We start from the raw sequence: 20,922 nt of genomic DNA on the forward strand, positions 1-20,922 counted from the left end.
TAATTGCAAGGGGGCTATGATGTAAGAGGGGGACAGTGATGTGAAGAGTAGGGGAGTGGTGATGTGGGGAGGATTGTGACGTAAGAGGGGGGGGAGCTTGATGTGAGGGGGGTCTGTGATTGCAAGGGGGGGTTATGATGTAAGATGGGGACAGTGATGTGAACAGTGGGGGTGCAGTGATGTGGAAAGGATTGTGATGTTGGGGGGGGGGCTGTAATTGTAAGGGGGCTATGATGTAAGAGAGCAAACGTGATGTGAAGAGTAGGGGAGTGGTGAGGTGGAAAGGATTCTGACTTAAAGGGGGTGGGGGGCTTGATGTGAGGGGGGGTCTGTGATTGCAAGGTAGGTCATGATGTAAGAGGGGGACAGTGATGTGATGTGAAAAGGATTGTGATGTTGGGGGGGGTGGCTGTAATTGCAAAGGACTATGATGAAAGAGGGGGACAGTGATGTGATGTGGAAAGGACTGTGATGTTGGGAGGGGGGGGGGGTGGCTGTAATTGCAAAGGGCTATGATGTAAGAGGGGGACAGTGATGTGATGTGGAAAGGACTGTGATGTTGGGGGGGGGGGGCTGTAATTGCAAAGGGCTATGATGTAAGAGGGGGACACTGATGTGAAGAGTAGGGTAGTGGTGATGTGGAAAGGGTTGTGACGTGGGGGGGCTTGATGTGAGGGGGGTCTGTGATTGCAAGGGAGACTATAATATGAAAGGGACTCTGTTAGGAAGGGGACTATGATGTAAGAGGGGGACAGTGATGTGAAGAGTGGGGGTGCAGTAATGTGGAAAGGATTGTGATGTTGGGGGCTGTAATTGCAAGGGGGCCATGATGTAAGAGGGGGATAGTGATGTGAAGAGTAGGGGAGTGGTGACGTGGAAAGGATTGTGACGTGGGGGGGGAGGGGGGTTGATGTGAGGGGGGTCTGTGATTGCAAGGGAGACTATAATATGAAAGGGACTCTGTTAGGAAGGGAACTATGATGTGAAAGGTGGTGGTGGGTTCTGTGCTGTGAAGAAGAAGCAGGGCCGTGAATTCTAACTAGTTCCCCCCATTCTAGAGGGATCCCACAGGTACGGTAATACATACTTAAATGAATCCAGGCTGGACCAGTGATATTGTGTAAGAACATTTGCCATACCTGAAATAAAAAATACAAATTACAAAATAGGTTGGTTTTAAAAGTGTTCTGATTCAGGCTACAATCACCTTATGCTTGTGGGTACCCGCAGTTCAGCGAACAAAATGGCGGACTGTACTGAATACACAACAGGTGCAGCATCTCAGCCTCTCCACACAGCCCCGCCATTCTATGACAGGTACTTCAGGGTAAACACAATAAAAGGTCAAAAGGCAAAATAAACTCACCCTTGGCAAACCTGCTGGTTTACTTATCATTTGGCCACTTCTATTTCTGGGCCCCAGTTTATAATGCGAGCCTGTGACTAGAGATGCTGTTCCCTCATCAATTTAGCTGCTCAAATAAAAAAAAAAGCTGTATTGTTCATTTTCAATAACAGACTTTGCTGCCCTGATTAAATGTGTACCCAGCACGGAGCAAATATTGACATACACTGCAGGAAGCAGATACTAAAGAGCCATTGTTATTTGTACACCACACCAAGCCTGCCTGCCTGGAAGCCACTAATGTGTCCATAGCAGGAAGGTAAGATATTTACCAGAGAGGAGATTCCAGGAAATAAATATGAATTGATTATGATTACGGAGGTGGGTAGTGTTGACTGTAAAGGTAAATGGCTTGGAGCACATAGAGACAGTCTCTGACTCCTTGGCTCCAGTGAATCTTAAATTCTCAGCAACCCTTAGAAATCGAAGGATGGGACTTGTTCTATCACTGTCATTCAGCGGCTTTATGAAGGAGAACAGACTACAGCTAGCCGTTGATGAGCATGTCTGCTAGCAATTATTACTTTCCTTGATGAAAAGCACAGTTGTGAGCCCGCAGAATGCGTAGGATACTGGTGTGAACCGTAGTGGACTATTTACGTGGGGAAAAATTCTTTGATTCTGGCCGGAGCTTGGTGGTCCTCCACTCTCTGTGACGCAGGTAACAAATAAGATGGCATGATATCTTTTGAATGAAAATATGTAAGCGAGTTCTATGGGTAATCTGCGTAAACTGAACTGGTTCAATCCCGTCCCCTGGTTTTAACATCATTTACCTAGGGATTGGACCACTCACTCTTGATTACCTGCTTCACCAAGCCAGCTAGATTGGGTCAGAGAGTGACTTATATCTACCTTCTTACCTACCCTTCCTCCTGAAACTGTCTTCCTTCCTTTTTGCTTCTCTTTACTGTTTGCTAGGGATGAAATAAGGCATGTTAGGATCCTAGTCTTAACCCATTGAGCTATTATGCAGGGATGAGCTCAGGCGTTTTTGGATCCTAGTCTGAACCCACCTAACCTATCTGGTCAGGAAGCTTTTACTGTACAAAGCCAATCATAAGAGGCCAAGACATTCCCTGTCTCGCAGCCTCAGGTATACAAGAAGCATGTATTTGTGGCTACAAGTTGGGGAATGGCTTGCCTGCTTCTGATTGGTTTGTGCAGTGAAAGCTTCCTGGCGTGATAGCTCAGGTAGGTTAAGACTAGGATCCAAAAACGCCTGAGCTCGTTCCTTCTCTTTGCCCCTTAGCTCAAGGGTGTCAAACTGGCGGCCCTCCAGCTGTTGTGAAACTACAAGTCCCATCATTTCTCTGCCTTTGGGAGTCATGCTTGTTACTGTCAATCTCGCAATGCCTCATGGGACTTGCAGTTTGGCAACAGCTGGAGGGCTGCCAGTTTGACACCTGTGCATTAGCTGGTCACCACAGCATCGTCAAGATGTTTATAGCATTTTCCATGGAAGGGCATGGAGAATGTAGATTACAGTCATGGCTTCCTTAACCCTGGACTGTTATTGAATTGTATACTGATCTCCTTGATTGGAATTGTGCCTGGTATCATGTATGTTTATATGTCTTTAAATTATTCCATCCTAGATTGTAAGCTCCCAGGATCAGGCCCTCCTATCCCTCTTGTATTGAACTGTATTGTTGCTGTATTGTCTCCCGTTATATTGTAAAGCGCTGAGCAAACTGTTGGCGCTCTATAAATCCTGTATTATAATAATAATAAAAAAGTGTATTGAAACAAAAAAATTATTTGGTCTCCAATATTGGCAGGCGGTTGCCTGCAAGGGGCCCTTGCATGCTTGAGAGCGGTCTGCCCAGTGGAAATGCACTACTGTTGTTATTTCCATGTTACCCTATGGCATTAGACCCATTAGTCCATTTTTGAACATCTTGCACCATCCACCTACCCTTTTGATTCAGCAGCATTTATGGTCAGGCATCTGGCCTTTGCAGATTGAGATGCTAGCAATGGCAGCGTCAACGTTGTTCTCAGGATAGATAGATCTTCTAACTTGACATATCTCTGACAGACAAGAATATGGTATGTTGAGCTAACTGGCCTCCATGACTGAATTTCTAGGCACATGAAGCAAGTCAAGTGTATATCTGAGCAGAAAAAATGTTCAGTACATACAGTATCTGTTAGGCTCCATGCACACGGGGCGTTTTAGTAACGCTGGTAACGTTAGCTGTGTAAAGTCATGTTAAAAATGTTTTTCTGCGGTTTTTAGCATTTTTGTATTAGCATTTAGATGCGTTTTGCCACTTTTAGAGTTTTGTTTGACCAAAAAAAAGTCCAAAAACGCTGGTTTGCCGTGATTTACCTGGTTTCCTGCTGGTTTTCAGCATTAGAGTGTTTTTACAGCTAAATCACTCCTCTAGAAGCTCACGAGTTCTGGGTTTTTTTCCAGCCAAAAAACGTCCCAGCCAAAAAATGCTGATTCCAGTCTATGTGTGCATGGACACATAGGATAACATGCTGGGGGGTTTACTGCCTGTAGAAAAAACCGTCAAAAGACAAAAACAGCCGCTGTAAACACGTCCAGTGTGTATGAGGACTCATACATGTACATTTCCCCATGTTTTGCTTTTTTAAAAAGGATTCAAATACAAAAAATACCCATTGATCTGCCAGAAATCTAGTGGGCTTCTAAGGGCTCGTTTACACTTGTTTTACCAACGCTTGGCAAACGCCTCTATAGCGTTTGGCAAGCGTTGGTCCGGCGTTTGCGGAGCATTTTTTAATGCTCAGCAAAGGCTCCGCAAATGCCGCAAGCGCGGTTTAGCGGCAGTTGCTAGGCATTTGCCGAGCATTAAAAACGCCCCACAAACTCCTATAATGAAGTTTGGTTGGTGTTACCGCTCCGCAAACGCCCCGCAACCGTGACGCAAACGCCGGCCAGGCGTTTGGGGAGCGGCACCATAGACTAGAATAGGAGGCTTCAACGCCTCCTGACTCGACCAGAGGCGTCTGTTTTGCCGCGACGCTAATGCTCCCGTTAGAACAGTACCATGGGCTGCAATGTGCAGAATTGTCAGAGGCGTTTGGGAAGCGGTAAAAACACTTCCCAAACGCTTCTCTGCCGCCTGCACACAACGCTAGTGTGAACGTAGCCTTACTTCCTTTTTGAGCGGTCAGCATTGTACGCTTGCTGAGCTATAATCCCATGCAGTGTTCCCAGCCCTACCTAGATATCCTGTGTCAAACAAAAGAACACATCCTCCACTCCAGCTTAATTACACCTGTCATGTGATAAATATGTAGGCTGTCATGGTTGACCTATTCCTCTGAAAATACTGTTTTACTGGCTGTTATGCTGATGCTTTGGGTTCGGTACTTTCTGATCCATTGACCTAGAAAAAGTGCAGAAAGTAGTTCTTTTTTTTTTCTGACTTTGATTTGCTGCAGGCTTTTTCTTCAGTCTGTTACTGAGTGTTAAACCCAGCCACAGCTAGGCAACTATCATTTTTAGAAGGAAACAAGCTATGACCATCTCCATAATTCTTTCTTGACATGTATACTGTAATGATGACTTGCTACTTGGACATATGAGAACATGTTAATCTAACTTTTTTTTTTCCCTGTAGTTTTTTATACTATCTAATGTTTGTTATTTCTTTACAGGCTGCAAACAGCTATCTAAGAGATCAGTGGTTTCACTCCTTGCAGTGGAAGGTAAGTAATAATATGTTTACATAAGTATAAAATGATTGTAAGGACAAGTGGATCATGAAATGCTGTATTCAGTGTTGTACCTGACGGTCCATGGACACCCAAGGTCCAGCAGAGGATTCTGGGTTTACGTTCTGTTCAAGAATGGACAAGTCATTTCCAGCTTAATGATCACATAAGAACTATGTTGCTATACGTTTTATTCTACATTCTATAAATAAAATGTTATAAAGTGACCCTTCAGAGGAGTTAGTTTACACTGATCAGCCATGACTTTTTGATCATCCACCTAACTGAGAAGGTCCTCGTTTTGCCACCAAAACAGCCCTGACTCGTTGAGGCTTGGACGCCAGTAGACAATTTAATAAAACAATATTTAATCCCATTAAAAAGAATGGTGGGGGAAAAAAATTCTACCATTATTTTTAATGGACTTAAATAAATATTGTTTTATTAAATTGTGTTGTTAGTTTGAAGTACGGTGCCTTTAAAGTCCCCTATTTTTGAAATTTTGTTGTCTTGGTACTATTTGGGATGTGGCATTGTACGCCTATTCCCATAGATGTAGTAATATTTTTGGTCTTGTGTTTGGGTGCAACAAAATTCATTAAAGTGTATTTTCTTCCCAAATAATTGCGTTTGAAAAACCGCTGCGCAAATACTGCGTGATATAAAAAATTGCAACGCCCACCACTTTATTCTATAGGGCCTCTGCAAAAAAAAAGATAAAAAAGAAAAGTGTATGTGTATATGCTGAGCAGCTAAATTAAGCTCTGGTGCCCGCTTTGTTAACCACTTGTCTACCAGGCCAATTCTGACAATCCTCTCCTTCATGTAAAAGTCTGAATTTTTTGTTATTAAATTACTTAGAGCTCCCAAACTTTATATATACTGTATTTTTCGCTCCATAAGATGCACCTGACCATAAGACACACCTAGGTTTTAGAGGCGGAAAACAAGAAAAAAAATATTCTGAACCAATGGACTGCAGACACAGTACAGGAAATGACCAGAGACTGTAGACATAGTACAGGAGATGACCAGAGACTGCGGACAGTACAGGAGATGACTAGAGACTGCGGACATAGTACAAGAGATGACTAGAGACTGCGGACACGGTACAGGAGATGACCGGAGACTGCGGACACAGTACAGGAGATGACCGGAGACTGCGGACATAGTACAGGAGATGACCAGAGACTGCGGACATAGTACAGGAGATGACCAGAGACTGCGGACACAGTACAGGAGATGACCAGAGACTGCGGACACAGTACAGGGGATGACCAGAGACTGCGGACATAGTACAGGAGATGACTAGAGACTGCGGACATAGTACAAGAGATGACTAGAGACTGCGGACATAGTACAGGAGATGACCGGAGACTGCGGACATAGTACAGGAGATGACCGGAGACTGCGGACATAGTACAGGAGATGACCAGAGACTGCGGACACAGTACAGGGGATGACCAGAGACTGCGGACACAGTACAGGAGATGACCGGAGACTGCGGACATAGTACAGGAGATGACCAGAGACTGCGGACATAGTACAGGAGATGACCAGAGACTGCGGACATAGTACAGGAGATGACCAGAGATTGCAGACAGTATAGGGGATGACCAGAGACTGCGGACAGTGCAGGGGATGACTAAGACTGCGTACCTTTGGGGAGGGAGGGGGAACGGGTACCTGAATTGGACAGGTACCCGCTCCCACTTCCGCGGAGTTGTCATCCCTTTAGTGTGGGCACCAGGCTGACAGCCGGGTGCCCAGTGCGCATGCGCGAGAATCGCTGCGCTTTGTGATTGGTCCGGCGTCTTCTGGGACCTGTCATGTGTCCCAGAAGATGCCTTACCATTCACAAAGCGCAGCTCTTCTCGCGCATGCACACTGGGCAGCCGGGTGCTCACACTAAAAATGCCGACGCGGGAAGACTGTGCAGCGCTGCACCGAGGAACAGGTAAGGTCCTGCTGCACAGAAGAGATGAGCAGCCGGCCCGGTATTCTCACACGGCGGTGGCGGTGGGAATACCGGACCGGGCGCTCCATATTCGTTCCATAAGACGCACTGACATTTCCCCCCTTTTTATATATATATAAATGTTTGGGGATTTTTAGTATGTTAGTATGCTGATTTTTATATGTAGTTGAGGAATGTCAGAACTGGCCTGGTAGGCAGATGGTTAACAGAGCGGACACCACAGCTTAATTTGTCTGCTCAGCATGCACTTGTATCGAGCACACAAGTGCTTTCGTGTGCGAGAATAACCTGATAGAATAAAGTTGTCACTTTTTTTTTCTCATTGGGGCCGGCACCTCATTTACTCGCTCAGCAGGTGCCCGCTCCCACTTCCAGTCCGATCGCTTAGGCCTAGGAATCGGAAGATGTCCTCTCTCCCTGTAGTCTTTTTGGGCACGTGACAGGTCCCAGAAGACTACAGGACCATTCATGAAGCGCAGCGCTACTTGCGCATGCACAGTGGGTACCCGGCTTTTGAAGCCGCAAGCTATCACAGTCGGGTGCCCACACTGAAGATGCCGGCCTCCTGGAATACAGGACAGCCGGTAAAACGAGCTGCGGTTTTTGTAGCTGCTGACTTTTATTTTTTGATAGGTTGAGTGGAACTCCGCTTTAAATACGGTTTTTATCTGAAGAAGTAGCTTGTTATGAAGGACAAGTAGTTTGGGACCCCAGTTTAGTCCCTTGGACAAGTAGTTTTTTAAAAAAAAAAAATCCACACCCCGGTATACACAGTAAATGCAAAGGAAATAATTTTCAACAGTTTTTTTGGCATGAAGGTACATTTCTGTGCTAATAGCATAAAAAAACAAACCTGTCCAACCTGAGCTTTATCTACTATGGTGTCTGTTAATTTGCATTTAGTGCCTGAAGCAATTTGGATGCACCATGTCACTTTGGGTAAAAATCTGAATAAATTGGTTACGTAAACCTAAGCGGAGTCGCATTGATGCAGCCTCAGAATCTATCATTAAGGCTTTTTTGTGGAGCCAAAACTTACATCACTTCCTGGCTTGCAAACGTGGATTTGAAATATAATAACAAGTGTATTGGGATGAAAAGGTTGCAGCCTGTGTGTGGTGGAGAGGACGGCTCATTGTTTCCCTGTGCCCATTCCAACAGCAAAAAAGGGGTTTTCTATGTCCTTTGCCTTCATATAAGCTGTACAGCAGATTCTGATGATATTAGCTAGTAGTTAGTTGTATGTTATTGCCTTTTGGATTTCCATATGAAAAAGGGACTTGACCTGAGACTGGGAAGAGCATTATGTGTGGGGCCCGAAAAAAGGCAAACCGTTCTCTTCGGGACACCTCCTGCTGGCCTCCTCTTTTGCTGCTGACCATCATAACCCCCCTGTGTTGGCACCTGAGCTGTGCATTGTCTGGTGTGAAAGGGATGGTGACTAGTTGGGGTGAGGCAGGTATGGAAAGCCAATGTACTCAGAAAAAGCTATCAGGTACAATTCAGGCCCAAAGTGTACTTTGACAGATAAGTAGAAGGTGGAGTGACATTGTATCAAGTGGAAACCTTGGAGAATATGTTGTAAAACTGATTTGTGTGCCTGACGGCTCAAACCATATTTCTCTGTTCATTCACAACGCGAACATGAGAAAGCCCCAGCCTAGCAATTTGGAGCAGTAAAGCCAGCCAGAGATGATGTGATTTGATGCGAAGCCGTCTCCACAATGAATACTTCTATCGGCTATAGCAGATGGCAGTAATTGATGTAAAAATCTGACAGGCTGGTAGTACCAAAGTCGTACAACAATCGAATTGAGTACAATTTCAGGACTGCTCCAGAGCCTCCCCATCCCCTGGAACTCTCTACCCCAATCTATCAGACTATCGCCTACTCTGCCCACTTTTAGGTGATCTCTGAAAACCTATCTCTTCAGGGAAGTCTATCCTGCCTTCAGCTAATAACGGAATCTTCTTTTCCTTCTCCCACAGTTTTTACCTTTTGTACCACCAGCCCCTTCCTCTTAGATTGTAAGCTCCAAGGAGCAGGGCCCTCCTAACCTTCATGTATTGAACTGTATTGTTGCTGTATTGTCTCCCTTTATTTTGTAAAGCGCTGAGCAAACTGTTGGCGCTATATAAATCCTGTATACTAATAATAATACAGTCAGCCTGCCCATAGATGGTTCGAATCTCGGACGGACTCTGCTGAAGATGCGAACCATCTATGGCTGGCTTAAGTAAAACGTGAAAGCCCTGACCTATACCAGTTCCCCAATGGCTACCTTTCCATGGGGCAGGTTGAAGGTGTGTGGCACACTATATGGAAAATAACTACTATTGTCAGAATGCAGAAACTATGCTATTTTGGTCCCACAGTGAGCTGCATGGGCTGTGGAACCCATCCTCATGCAGATGGGAGCCCTGCTACCAGTAGACCTTTTGGTAAGAGTTGTAGTGGATTCATAGGAAGAGTTTCCAGGCCCATAACTGGGAATACATTAGAATTTTAACCAGTCACTTGTAATTTGAAGAATACTTAGGTGGCACAACATGTATTAGTAGGTACAACCTGATTGTCAGCAACTTAATTGAGAAGCCGATCTCCAGCTATACAGCAGAAATGTAAAAAACTCAGAACATGGCAATAAAACTGTACAATAAAATGCTTACAGTTCGGTAATTGATGGAAATACTTTAACAGATTTAGAATTTCTTTTGTTGCCGGACAGGGAAAGTAGTAGATCTACAGAACAATGCTTGTATGTTTAAACCTATATATTCTTGTATCTTCATTCATTTAATACAATGTTGTTCCAGCACTTATTATAAAAGTTACATGGGGGAGATTCACTAAAACTTGTGCACTCAGAAGCTTGTTCATTTAAGTTCTGGCAATAAAACTAGTTCCCATGTCACCTCCTCCCATTCTCGCCTCCAGGACTTCTCCCGAGCTTCTTCCATCCTATGTTATTCCCTACCCCAATCTGTCCGGCTGTCTCCTAATCTATCCACCTTTAGACGATCCCTGAAAACCTTTCTCTTTAAAGAAGCCTATCCTGCTTCTACCTAGTAAACCGCCATTTATTTCCTCCATCAGCTCATCCGCCCACAGCTATTACCTTTTGTATCACTCAACCCTTCTTCCTAGATTGTAAGCTGTAACGAGCCGGACCCTCTGCTTCCTCTTGTACCAAATTGTATTGTAACTGTAATGTCTACCTTCATTTTGTAAAGCGCTGCGCAAACTGTTTGCGCTATATAATTCCTGTATAATAATAATAATAAAACCTGAAAACTTATTGGTTTCTATGCAGAATTGCATCAGATTTTAAACTGCCCAGTTTTAGTAAATAACCCACATGGTGTATAAGTCAGAGTACCTCTTTTCTCATTCTGCATAAAAGATGGTAGGGCAACTGAGTTGAGAAAGAAGTGCAAATCTCATATTAAGGCTCCATACACACTAGTGTTTTTTTGTTTTGTTTTTTTAAAGCTCAAAAAACGCTGGATAAAAAATGCTGGTAATAGTGTTTTTTTTAAGAGTGTTGATGAGCATTAGCATTTTTACAGTACACATAGGAAAAATAAAAAGCTAGAATAAAGCTGTTAGAAGAGTTTTAGTAGAGTTTAGGAGAAGTTAGCATTTTTTCTGCTGGAAAAAACGCTCCCAAAAACTAGATGCTGAAGCTTGAAAAATGCTACTAGCCTAAAATTGTGTGCATGGACCCATAGGATAATACTAGCTTCTAGGAGCAGAAAAAAATTGTGATAACAGCTTCTAGGAGCTTAACCCTTAGCCGCCGGCGCCTCCCGGCCCTTTAAGGGTTTCAGAAGCTGGGAGGCGGGGCAGGGTTTTAGGGTCATGTGCCGTCACGGCGATCACATGATCGGGAAAAGTCCTGATCGAAAGAGGAGATCGGGACCTTTCCGTGAGTACCGGACATGTGTGCTCGGAGGGCGCAGGGCACGCGCTCTCAGCACATATGTTTTTTTTAATTGCACACAAATGTGCGGCTGTTCGGCGTCTCGGGACGCTGGGCGGCTGCACATTTGTTTGCGGCCGGTGTGAAGAGGTTAAGAAAACTCTGGTGTGCACGGAGTGTTAGACAGAATGAAGCTTTAGCGCTTCAGGGAAATCCAAAGCTGGTCTGGCATTGAAAGAGTCACCTGTTGACACAGAAGGGAGAAGTGACAGTTTTAGAGGTTTAGGACACTGTGACGTCTGATCATGGCTTCCTGGAATCCAGAAACTGCCTATAATTACAGCGTAGAGGTGCAAAGGTTCATTAAACTGTTGATAACACCCATTTGAAAAGAAATTTATATAACTGCCTTACTAATTTATGTACTGCTGTCACAGCTATCTGCAGTGAGACACTGTGAAGCTCCCTGTTTGTCTATAACCTACTAAGCAATACTTCGTATTAGGGAGGTAAAGCACATGAAGGTGTTTCTGGAACTTAACATTTAAGCCCACAGTTCTGGTTAAAGAACCTCCCGCCATTTCGTTACACCATAGTAGTAGAGAATATGAATGCCCCTGGCCCACATCCTACAGCAGCAGTGTCTAACTCTGTTTCATTGCGGACTGCATCATAATTATGGTTGTCCTCAAAGGGCCGGTTGCATCTGTAGGACTAGATTTCCAGAGCACCCCACCCTCCTCTACATCAGATGTCAAGAACCCCTCTGCCACCATCAGAGTGCACCCCCCTTACCTTGTGCTGCTGCCAGGAAGGAGCAGGGGGCAGAGCTGGGTAGCAGAATGTGCAGGGTCTGGAGGAGGACCGGAGGATGGCTGGAGTCAGCTGCAAGACTCTGCTAAATGTTGAGACCAGGGGATGCTGCGATTGCACAGAGAGGCACAGGATCTGTAGGGGGAGTCCTATCCTCCTCCTCTGCTGATGACTGCTGAGATGAGAAGGTGGGGTGGGGTGGGCTAGGGTGACAGAGACAAGCCTCTGCATGGCTGCACAGGATATGGCGGAGAGGTTCTGTCCCCCCTCTGCTGCCGACTGCTCAGACAAGGTAGGGGCAGAGACGAGGGAGGTGCCACAGCTACATGAGAGGTTCTAGGGCCACATGAAATGGCCTGGTGGGCCAGATTTGGCATGTGGACCTTGTGTTTGACACATTTGTTCTACAGTGTAATACCTTGACTTTGAGTGACCTATCAGTAGGTCTGTCACAGTGACATGGGAGGTAGGGGAGTCCATATACCTATGCAAATAGCAACTAACTGAATGATGGTGCTTGCCCAGGTCTGAGCAATGTCAGATGGGAGGGACACTTTAATATTTGACTTTTGCGACTTTTAGTACATCTGTAATGGTTTCTCTGTTGTGTTAACTGCATCTGCAAACCATGCATCAGCCAACCATGAATAGTGAATAGTTAGGGTTAGGCCAGCTATATACCAGTAGTAGTTCAGTTTCGGGAAGGTCACTCATCAGAACCATCATTGACTCGACACATCTCTTAATACTCAATACACTAATATTTAATACACTACACTGAAAACTTGAATTGCACCAATCTTTCACGCGTTCCTGTAAAATACCCAATACTTTACACCAGTGGTCCCCAAACTGCGGCCCGGGGGCTGGATGCCGCCCTTTGCTTGCATTTATCCGGCCATTGGGCACTATTTCTCCTACTGATATGCGGCACTAGTCTTTCTATTGACATTAACGATGAGGCATTATTACTTCCACTGACACCAACAATGGTGCATAATTCCTCCCACTGACACCCTATAGTACAGGGGTCTCCAAGCTGCAGCCCGAGGGCCGGATCTGGCCCTTTGCTAGCATTTATCCGGCCCTTGGGGCACTATTCCTTCCAATGATATGAGGTACTATTCCTCCCACTGACACCAACAAAAGGACACTATTTCTTACACTGATACCAATGATGGGGCATTATTCCTCCCATTAATACCAATGATGGGTATTAATGGGAGGAATAGTACCCCATGTTTGTTTTCACTGATGCTGGGCCCAGGGCATTCTCTAACCCCACTGGTCACAATTAGCCCCTCCTAAAGTTTGAAGGACAGTAAACCGGCCCTTTGAAAAGTTTGGAGACCCCTGCTATAGTGGAACATTATTCTTCCCACTGATCTAAATGTTGGAACGTTATTTCTAACAATGATAGGGATTGATTCCCTCCACTGACATCATTTACAGGGAACTATTCCATCCACTGACACTAATGATGGGGCACAATTAATAATGTTTTTACTCCCACTGACTGCCAAGCCAGAGGCATTGTTTAATTTCGCTGGGGCATTTTTTAGTCCCACTGGTGTTAGTCAGTTCAGCCCCCCTATAGTTTAAAGTACAGTACACTGGTCCTTCGCTTACAAAGTTTGGAGACAACTTGGAGTTTGCTTTATACGAATGACAAATGTTCATGGTAACAAAACGTTTTTCAAGCACATTTGCATTACAATATTGATTTTTCCCATTTGGGGACCTAATTCACAGTTAAAATTTTGTCTGCGCAGATAAGAGAAACATTTTCATTCTTACTTGATTTTTCGACTCAAAATGATCAAAAAGATTGTTGATACGACCCCATTAATTCTTAGAAAATCAGTATAAATTTTCAAAAAAAAGGAAAGTCTTCGAATGAAATTCTACTAGTGTATGGCAAGCTCTAGTTTTGTCCCCAAAGACAGCATTAATTATGATCATAAGTGACTTGGCCAACGTTCTATGCTATGGTGACCACACTTGGAAGAAGTTTGTTTTCTTTGCAGTTACAGAATAAAGGTTTCGTTACACAGATTAAGGTTTGGTTTGGCATGCGACCAGAGGTCTTGTTTTCTTGGAACTACAATAGCTGAACAAGCACATGCTGAATGATTTCAGAGCTCAGAGATGCTGTGATGCGGGATCGTAGAGTGGAGCCCTTTTTATGAAAGGCACAAAAGAGATCTGATTAGAGATTATTTATTAGAGCATAATCTGAAGATCAAATTTCAGCAGCCTGCTTGGCACAACAGTGTTGACATATGTATTTGTATCACCAACCTTCCCTGAACAAAATCCCAGCTTTAGAACAAGCCCCACCCTACTTAGGCCATCAATATAGCTTTGATCAGAGACATGTATTCTCACTTCGTTTTCAAAGCTCCACCCCTTTGGCCTTTGCAAACATCCCAGGATTGTCGGCAAGTATGCTATTCAGTTCTACACAATAGGTAATCTACTTTTGTGGCTGAAAGTGTTCCTGCATATGAATAATAATTAGTAATAATAACATGAAGTAATAGTTATGGAATGTTGCTTAGCAAGAAACTTTTATTTTTTTAGTTCCTGCTTCAGTGGAGCGTACCAATGGATATCCCCATCGCAGCATACACTTAAAATAATAATATACCACTTAAAATAAAAATATAACAGTATGTTTTTGAATTCAGGTGCATCAAAACAAACGTTGTTCAATGACCTATAGTTTATAGTTTAGCAGCCACAGCCTGCATAGAAAAGCCTGTCCCTTGCTAGTAGCTGCAGAGTGGGACCCTTGTTCTCTGTGTGAAAGCAGTGGTCTCTCTGCAGAGGTCTTAACACTATTATTATACAGGATTTATATAGTACCAACAGTTTGCGCAGCGCTTTACAAAATGAAGGTAGACATTACAGGTACAATACAATTTGGTACAAGAGGAAACAGAGGGCCCTGCTCATTAGAGTTTACACTACCCACAACTGAGTCAGACCTTTAGCTCTGCAATTACCAAAATGAGCAAAGTCCATGCTCTCTGCCCGAATGGAGAGTACCGACACACAGCGGGGGTGCTCTGCCCTGCGCAGATTACTCAGCACTTTGGTGGTGGCAGAACATGGCACGCAGCAGCTCACCCCCCATCACCCTCAACACGATATCCAGAACTTTGAGAGTCTCTCCTCTTGATGTGACTTGCACAGGTCTTGCACTTCAATGTTCCTTTGAGGATCTTATATGCTTGTTTTACTGCTTTGTTTGTGAGTATATATCTCAGTTTAATAAAATCACAGTTTATTGAGGTAATGCGCAAGGTTGGTGCGCTTTTTGTTTTACTTTGCAGTACTGGTCGGGCTTCCCCAGCTGCAGAACCTTTGATTCATTGGTAGACGAACTTTCATAAGTGGTCTATCCACCTATCCACCCTTGATCTGGGTCCCTGAGCTCAGGAGGTGTTGTTTCTGTTTCCACTGCCCACAACTGAGTCAGACCTTTAGCTCTGCAATTACCAAAATGAGCAAAGTCCATGCTCTCTGCCCGAATGGAGAGTAACCAGCACACAGCGGGGGTGCTCTGCCCTGCGCAGGTTGCTCAGCACTTTGGTGGTGTTAGAACATGACACGCAGTGGCTCACCCCCCATCACCCTCAACACGATATCCAGAACTTTGAGTCTCCCCTCTTGATGTGACTTGCACTGGTCTTGCACTTCAATGTTCCTTTGAGGATCTTATATGCTTGTTTTACTCAGTTTAATAAAATCACAGTTTATTGAGGTAATGCGCAAGGTTGGTGCGCTTTTTGTTTTACTTTGCAGTACTGGTCGGGCTTCCCCAGCCTTGTTAAGAGCTGCACAACCTTTGATCCATTGGTAGACGAACTTCCATAAGTGGTCTATCCACCTATCCACCCTTGATCTGGGTCCCTGAGCGCAGGAGGTGTTGTTTCTGTTTCTACTACCCACAATTGAGACAGACCTTTAGCTCTGCAATTAGCAAAATCCATGCTCTCCGCCTGATTGGAGAGCTCTTGCTCTGATGTATTTAGCGACTTAAACTGAACGCATCAGTTAGGCTTTCATAGCCACTAGACTTACATTTAAAGCTGGCAGATATAAAAGTGCTATTGTTGGTGGATGTTGACACTTTAAACCCTCCCTACACCATTAAAATAAGATGATCTGATCATCATTGGCACTCTGTGGCCCTTTAAGACCCACACACACACACCTCTACACACACACACACACACACACACACACCTCTACACACACACACACACACACCTCTACACACACACACACACACACCTACACACACACACACACACCTCTACACACACACACACACACCTCTACACACACACACACCTGCACACACACACACACACCTCTACACACACACACACCTACACACACACACACACACACCTCTACACACACACACACACCTACACACACACACACCTACACCTACACACACACAAACACACACACCTTTTGACCTGCTGATCCTTCTTCCTGTTATTTATACAAACATTCAGCCTATTCACAACAAAGAAAAGTATTTACACTTATGATGACTGATTGGTTCATAGCAAACACAAGGTACAGAGCCACACTGTTTGGCTCTGTACATCATGTCTGTGATCTGAGCTGTCCAATGGGGTGGTTATGAGAGTGTCAAACGAAGTAAAGCTTAACTCCAGTTACACTTTTAAAGTATTTTTTTTTGTTTTAGAAAAACGGTTTGGTCCATATAAATAAAAGCTGGTCTAGCAGTCTATCTAGTTTTATTTGTATTTTCCCCACTCCTGTAACTGAAATTTTTGCTGGACAGCTTAGCTTGTTAGCAGTAAACATAAAAAAAAATAATGGATCTACTGAAGAGATCAATGGGTAATACAAATATGTTTCTGGGGGCACTGCTTTGCTAGCATCATATCATTTTTGTGTTTTTTCCCATAGTCATTCTTTCATTTTTTTTTTTGGTTCTTTCATATATACTTGACTGTTAGAAGAATGGCAACAAATTAATCATGAAAAAAATATAAAAGCACAGGAAACTGGTACAAGTGATATTTTCCACTTGAGTAAAACAGATACACCTGTTCCAGGTCTATCTGTGCCACCCACTCCAGTTTGTATTTCAGAGTGAAATAGGAACTAGTGGGAGTTACACACCTAATTAACAAAATATTGCTGCAGTTTTCTATATGCTGATAGAACTGCCTGCTGGTATCCTATAAACACACTACATGGATAAAACCTTTGTTAACCACTTAACCTCCAGAAGGTTTTACCCCCTTCATGATCAGGCAAATTTTTGCTATTCTGCACTGCGCTAGTTTAACTGGCAGTTATGTGGTCATGCAACACTGTATCCAAATGAAACTTATATAATTTTTTTCACACAAATAGAGCTTTCTTTTGTTGGTATTTGATCAGCACTGTTTTATTTTGTATTATATGAGTGAAAAAAGATAAAAAAGTGGAAAAAACTGTATTTTCTACTTTGTTATAACACCTATCGAATAAAAAAAATCTATTTTTTTCATAAGTTTAGGCCAAATGTATTCTGCTACATGTCTTTGGCAGAAATCAGCTACCAAACTCGTGCTGTGTCCAATCACAGCACGGGTCAGCAGTGAGTGTACATGCACCCAACCGCAGATCCAGAAGACGACAGTCACATATGTATATGTGAACAAAAGCAAAATAGAGCGCGCTTTCTTCATGCGTTAACGTAGTAAACCAATAATTTATTATAAAGCATAAAAATGCATACTCACAAGCCAAAGGGGGATAAAAACAGACACGAAGAGCCCATAATGACAGTCCAAAGTAAAGATAGACCCTTAGTAAGGTAAGCTAACGCGTTTCGGGAGACATACTCCCTTCATCAGAGCTTTGTCTCCCGAAACACGTTAGCTTATCTCGCTAAGGGTCTATCGTCACTTTTTATTTCCTGTGAGTGAGTCCTGAATGCTGTGCCAGGTAATGGCTTGGTACTGCAGAATGGTTGGGGGGGGGGGGGCAGCATCAGAAATAAGGTGAGTATTGCAGCAAGGGCTGCTTTTATTTATTTCTTTATATATTTTTACTGCAGGACAACAAAAATTGCATGTGAGTTCAGCTATAAATATGCATTCACTGGTCCTCTTTAAACCCAATAAGGACGTGGCTTTGACAAAAGTAGGCTAGGTTTGTTGAAGCATAGGGGCTGGAGATTGCCTCCTCTTTCTGAAGATGAAGATCCAGCTCAAAGGTCGCTGTTTTGACAACTTTGTGGCAATTTGCCCAGTTTCACACATGATTTCACATTTGCTCTTTGTTCTAACTTGCTGTCCATGGTGAAACAGCAGATGTGGTAACGCATGTGGTCACAATAGCACCAGTTACACAGCTCCCGATGTACATAGGGCGATGTCTTTTGGCACACTGACTTATGCAGGTTGGTGCTCCCTGTGTCTGTGCATGCAGCCTTGTGCCGCCATCTGTTGTCGTGTTACAAAACTAGTCTCAAAACTCTTTCATACCTCCTCGTACTTACACTGCTTGTGTTTGAAAGAATACATTTGAAGGATGAGTTCACCTTTGGGAACATGTTGCATGTTCCACCTGTTTTTAGGGTGGAACATGTAACATTTTCCCATAGCCGCAGTCGCGCCCTCCCCAACAGATGATATGTGGAGACATTTCCCTGTACTATCTGTCAGATTTAAAAATGTGAAGTGTAGCACTGAACAATTAAAAAATGTGAAACATAACTGGTAATATACAGTGTCAAAAATAAATGTCCATGTAGAAAGCAATGCAAACCAAACTATAAAAATTATTGTAGGTGTTAAATTGATGTCCATCCACCACCATATAGAAGTGCTCTTTCTTGTAGATAAAAAACAATTCCACTTGAAATATGCTGTCACCGTCTCCCAGTGAATTTCAAAACGGTGACCACAATTTAAAATGGAATTTCTTTTTTTTTTTTGACACTGTATATTATGAATTATGTTTTCAATTTTTTAATTGTTGCACTTCACATTTTTAGTTCTCATTAGGTCTTTATACTACCTATTTGTGCCAGCTGCTTTGCATTATTAGTCAGCGTGGATATATATCTTTTATTTTATCTGTCAGATTTTAAACCGTGCAGCCGTGCGGAGCTCCGCCCACAAGGCCCCGTCATTCATTCACGGACTTCCGTGAATGAATGAACTGCGAGTCCCGACAGCCTTAGCGGCTGTCGGCTTTTCAATGAACTACCAGCTTCCTGTCAGTATATCTACTTGGCCGCACATCCCGTATGGCAAGCAGATATTCTAACAGGTCTGCAGGAGACCTGCATGGCACCAGCAATCTGCTGATCATTGGTGCAATGCTTTCCAGGCTCTTTTGGGCATAAATAATAAATGCACATTTTTTTTACCTGCAAAAAATATGTGCATTTATTATTTTTTTCTAAAAGGTGAACTTATCCTTTAATGGACCGAGCCCAGAGACAGTATCATATAGTGTATGTTTTATTAAAAAGATAGCAACCTCGTGGAGCATAAAATCATCAATGGATAAAAAGCACTTAAAAAGATGGCCACCGGACCATCACGTGGACACGGCGGCGTGACGTCAGCAAGTAGGCTCCCCCCTGACGCATTTCGTCCGCACGCACTTTCTCAAAGGGATCCCTTTGGGATCTTCGGTCTATGAGATTGCCCTCTAGGAGGAATCCCTTTCCTTGGTTCACCATAGGCTGGAGATGGAGACTTAGCTACTCTACTTTTGATTGTTCATTTGGTGTATCACTGGCTTCTGGAGAGATCCCATCTTCAACCGGGTCACCGGCAGGAGGAACAAGCAGGAACACCCCTTAGTGTCATTCCGCTCTTGCCTTGCTTGCTACTTACTTCTGGTGAGTGCATTATGGTGGAGGTGCAGTGCGGACGTCACAGAAGTCACTATATTTTGTTGATTTGATCACATCACTATTTTTGGGACTATTATATTTAGAGGACTTGTATATTTTCATTCCTTATTTGTTTTTCTGTCCATCTTGTTTTTTCATTGGAGTAATCACTATTCTCTATTTCTTTTTTCATTGGAGTAATCACTATTCTCTATTTCTTTTTTCATTGGAGTATTCACTATTTTCTGTTTCTTTTTTATGATGTTTCCTTTATCTTTTACGATCACACTGGTCATCATTGATTATAACACACATTTTTACTAGCACTGCACTTTAATATTATAGTGTTTTGTTTTGGTGGAGACAGAGGGATTGCCACGTTGTGCTAGCTGCTTTACTTTTTCCTTTTTTGTTTTGCGCTCACCATTTATTTTTTGATTATCCTTTAATGATGTATTGATTGTAGTGATTTGTGCCTTTTTTCTATCTGCCTGCAGCTCAGCTTTAAACAACCGTATTTCATGTACGGACCCTTTCAAATGCGCAGTATTTACTAAGTGCTTATATAGCATTCATCAGCAATAGCTGAAGTGCAGCCATGTAGTGAGTGGCAATGATACTTGTTCAGATTTATGTGTTTGCCCCATGAATAAGTAATATTATCACAGGGAATACACACTATAGATAAAATGGTGTGAAGGCATCCATGACATGCCACTCTTGCTTTTGTCTGTACAGTAATCCTTCAGCATAGCAACAATTGCTGTACACAGAACAACCAGTGATCTCCTCCACTTACTGCAGAAATTCTGTAGGCATACGTGCATAAAATCAGGTCCACCCTTGGCTCCATCTCTTTTTAGCCTGATATGAGGAACAAGTGTTTTGAATGAATGTCTGTTTCCCGTTCCCTCTGACAAACAGAGAAACAGGTGAATTGTCCCAGCTGTTCGGTGATGCGAGTCAAATCTCATTGGAATGATCACTTGTCATCAGGTAATAATAGTCTTCCACCGCATTGAAACATAAACTGAACGTAAACCTGTGCTTTTATCAGGCAAAAGCAATGGGCGCACATGAATGCAGTCCTATACCCCTGATACCCATAAAGCTAAACTCTGGGCACAAAATCTTTAAAGCGGAGCTCCACTTAAAAGGGGAAGTTCTGCTTTAAGGACTGCTCCCCATTAAGGATTGGCACCTTTGGGGGTGGGGG

At 43.4% G+C, this 20,922-nt stretch overlaps 1 protein-coding gene across 4 annotated transcripts in view; it reads left to right on the forward strand.

Moving 5' to 3' along the window:
- Window positions 1-20,922, forward strand: part of CMIP (c-Maf inducing protein) — a 275,138-nt gene that overhangs the window by 124,053 nt on the left and 130,163 nt on the right. For all 4 annotated transcript variants that reach the window (XM_089689802.1, XM_089689803.1, XM_089689804.1 and 1 more), the window contains exon 3: window positions 5,042-5,092. In XM_089689802.1, the coding sequence (XP_089545928.1) occupies window positions 5,042-5,092 (51 nt within the window). The remainder of the gene's footprint in view (window positions 1-5,041; window positions 5,093-20,922) is intronic.

The sequence above is a fragment of the Staurois parvus genome, unplaced genomic scaffold (assembly GCF_062004578.1).
Source record: "Staurois parvus isolate SC_StPar_1 unplaced genomic scaffold, SC_StPar_1.0 ptg000498l, whole genome shotgun sequence".
NCBI lineage: Eukaryota > Metazoa > Chordata > Amphibia > Anura > Ranidae > Staurois > Staurois parvus.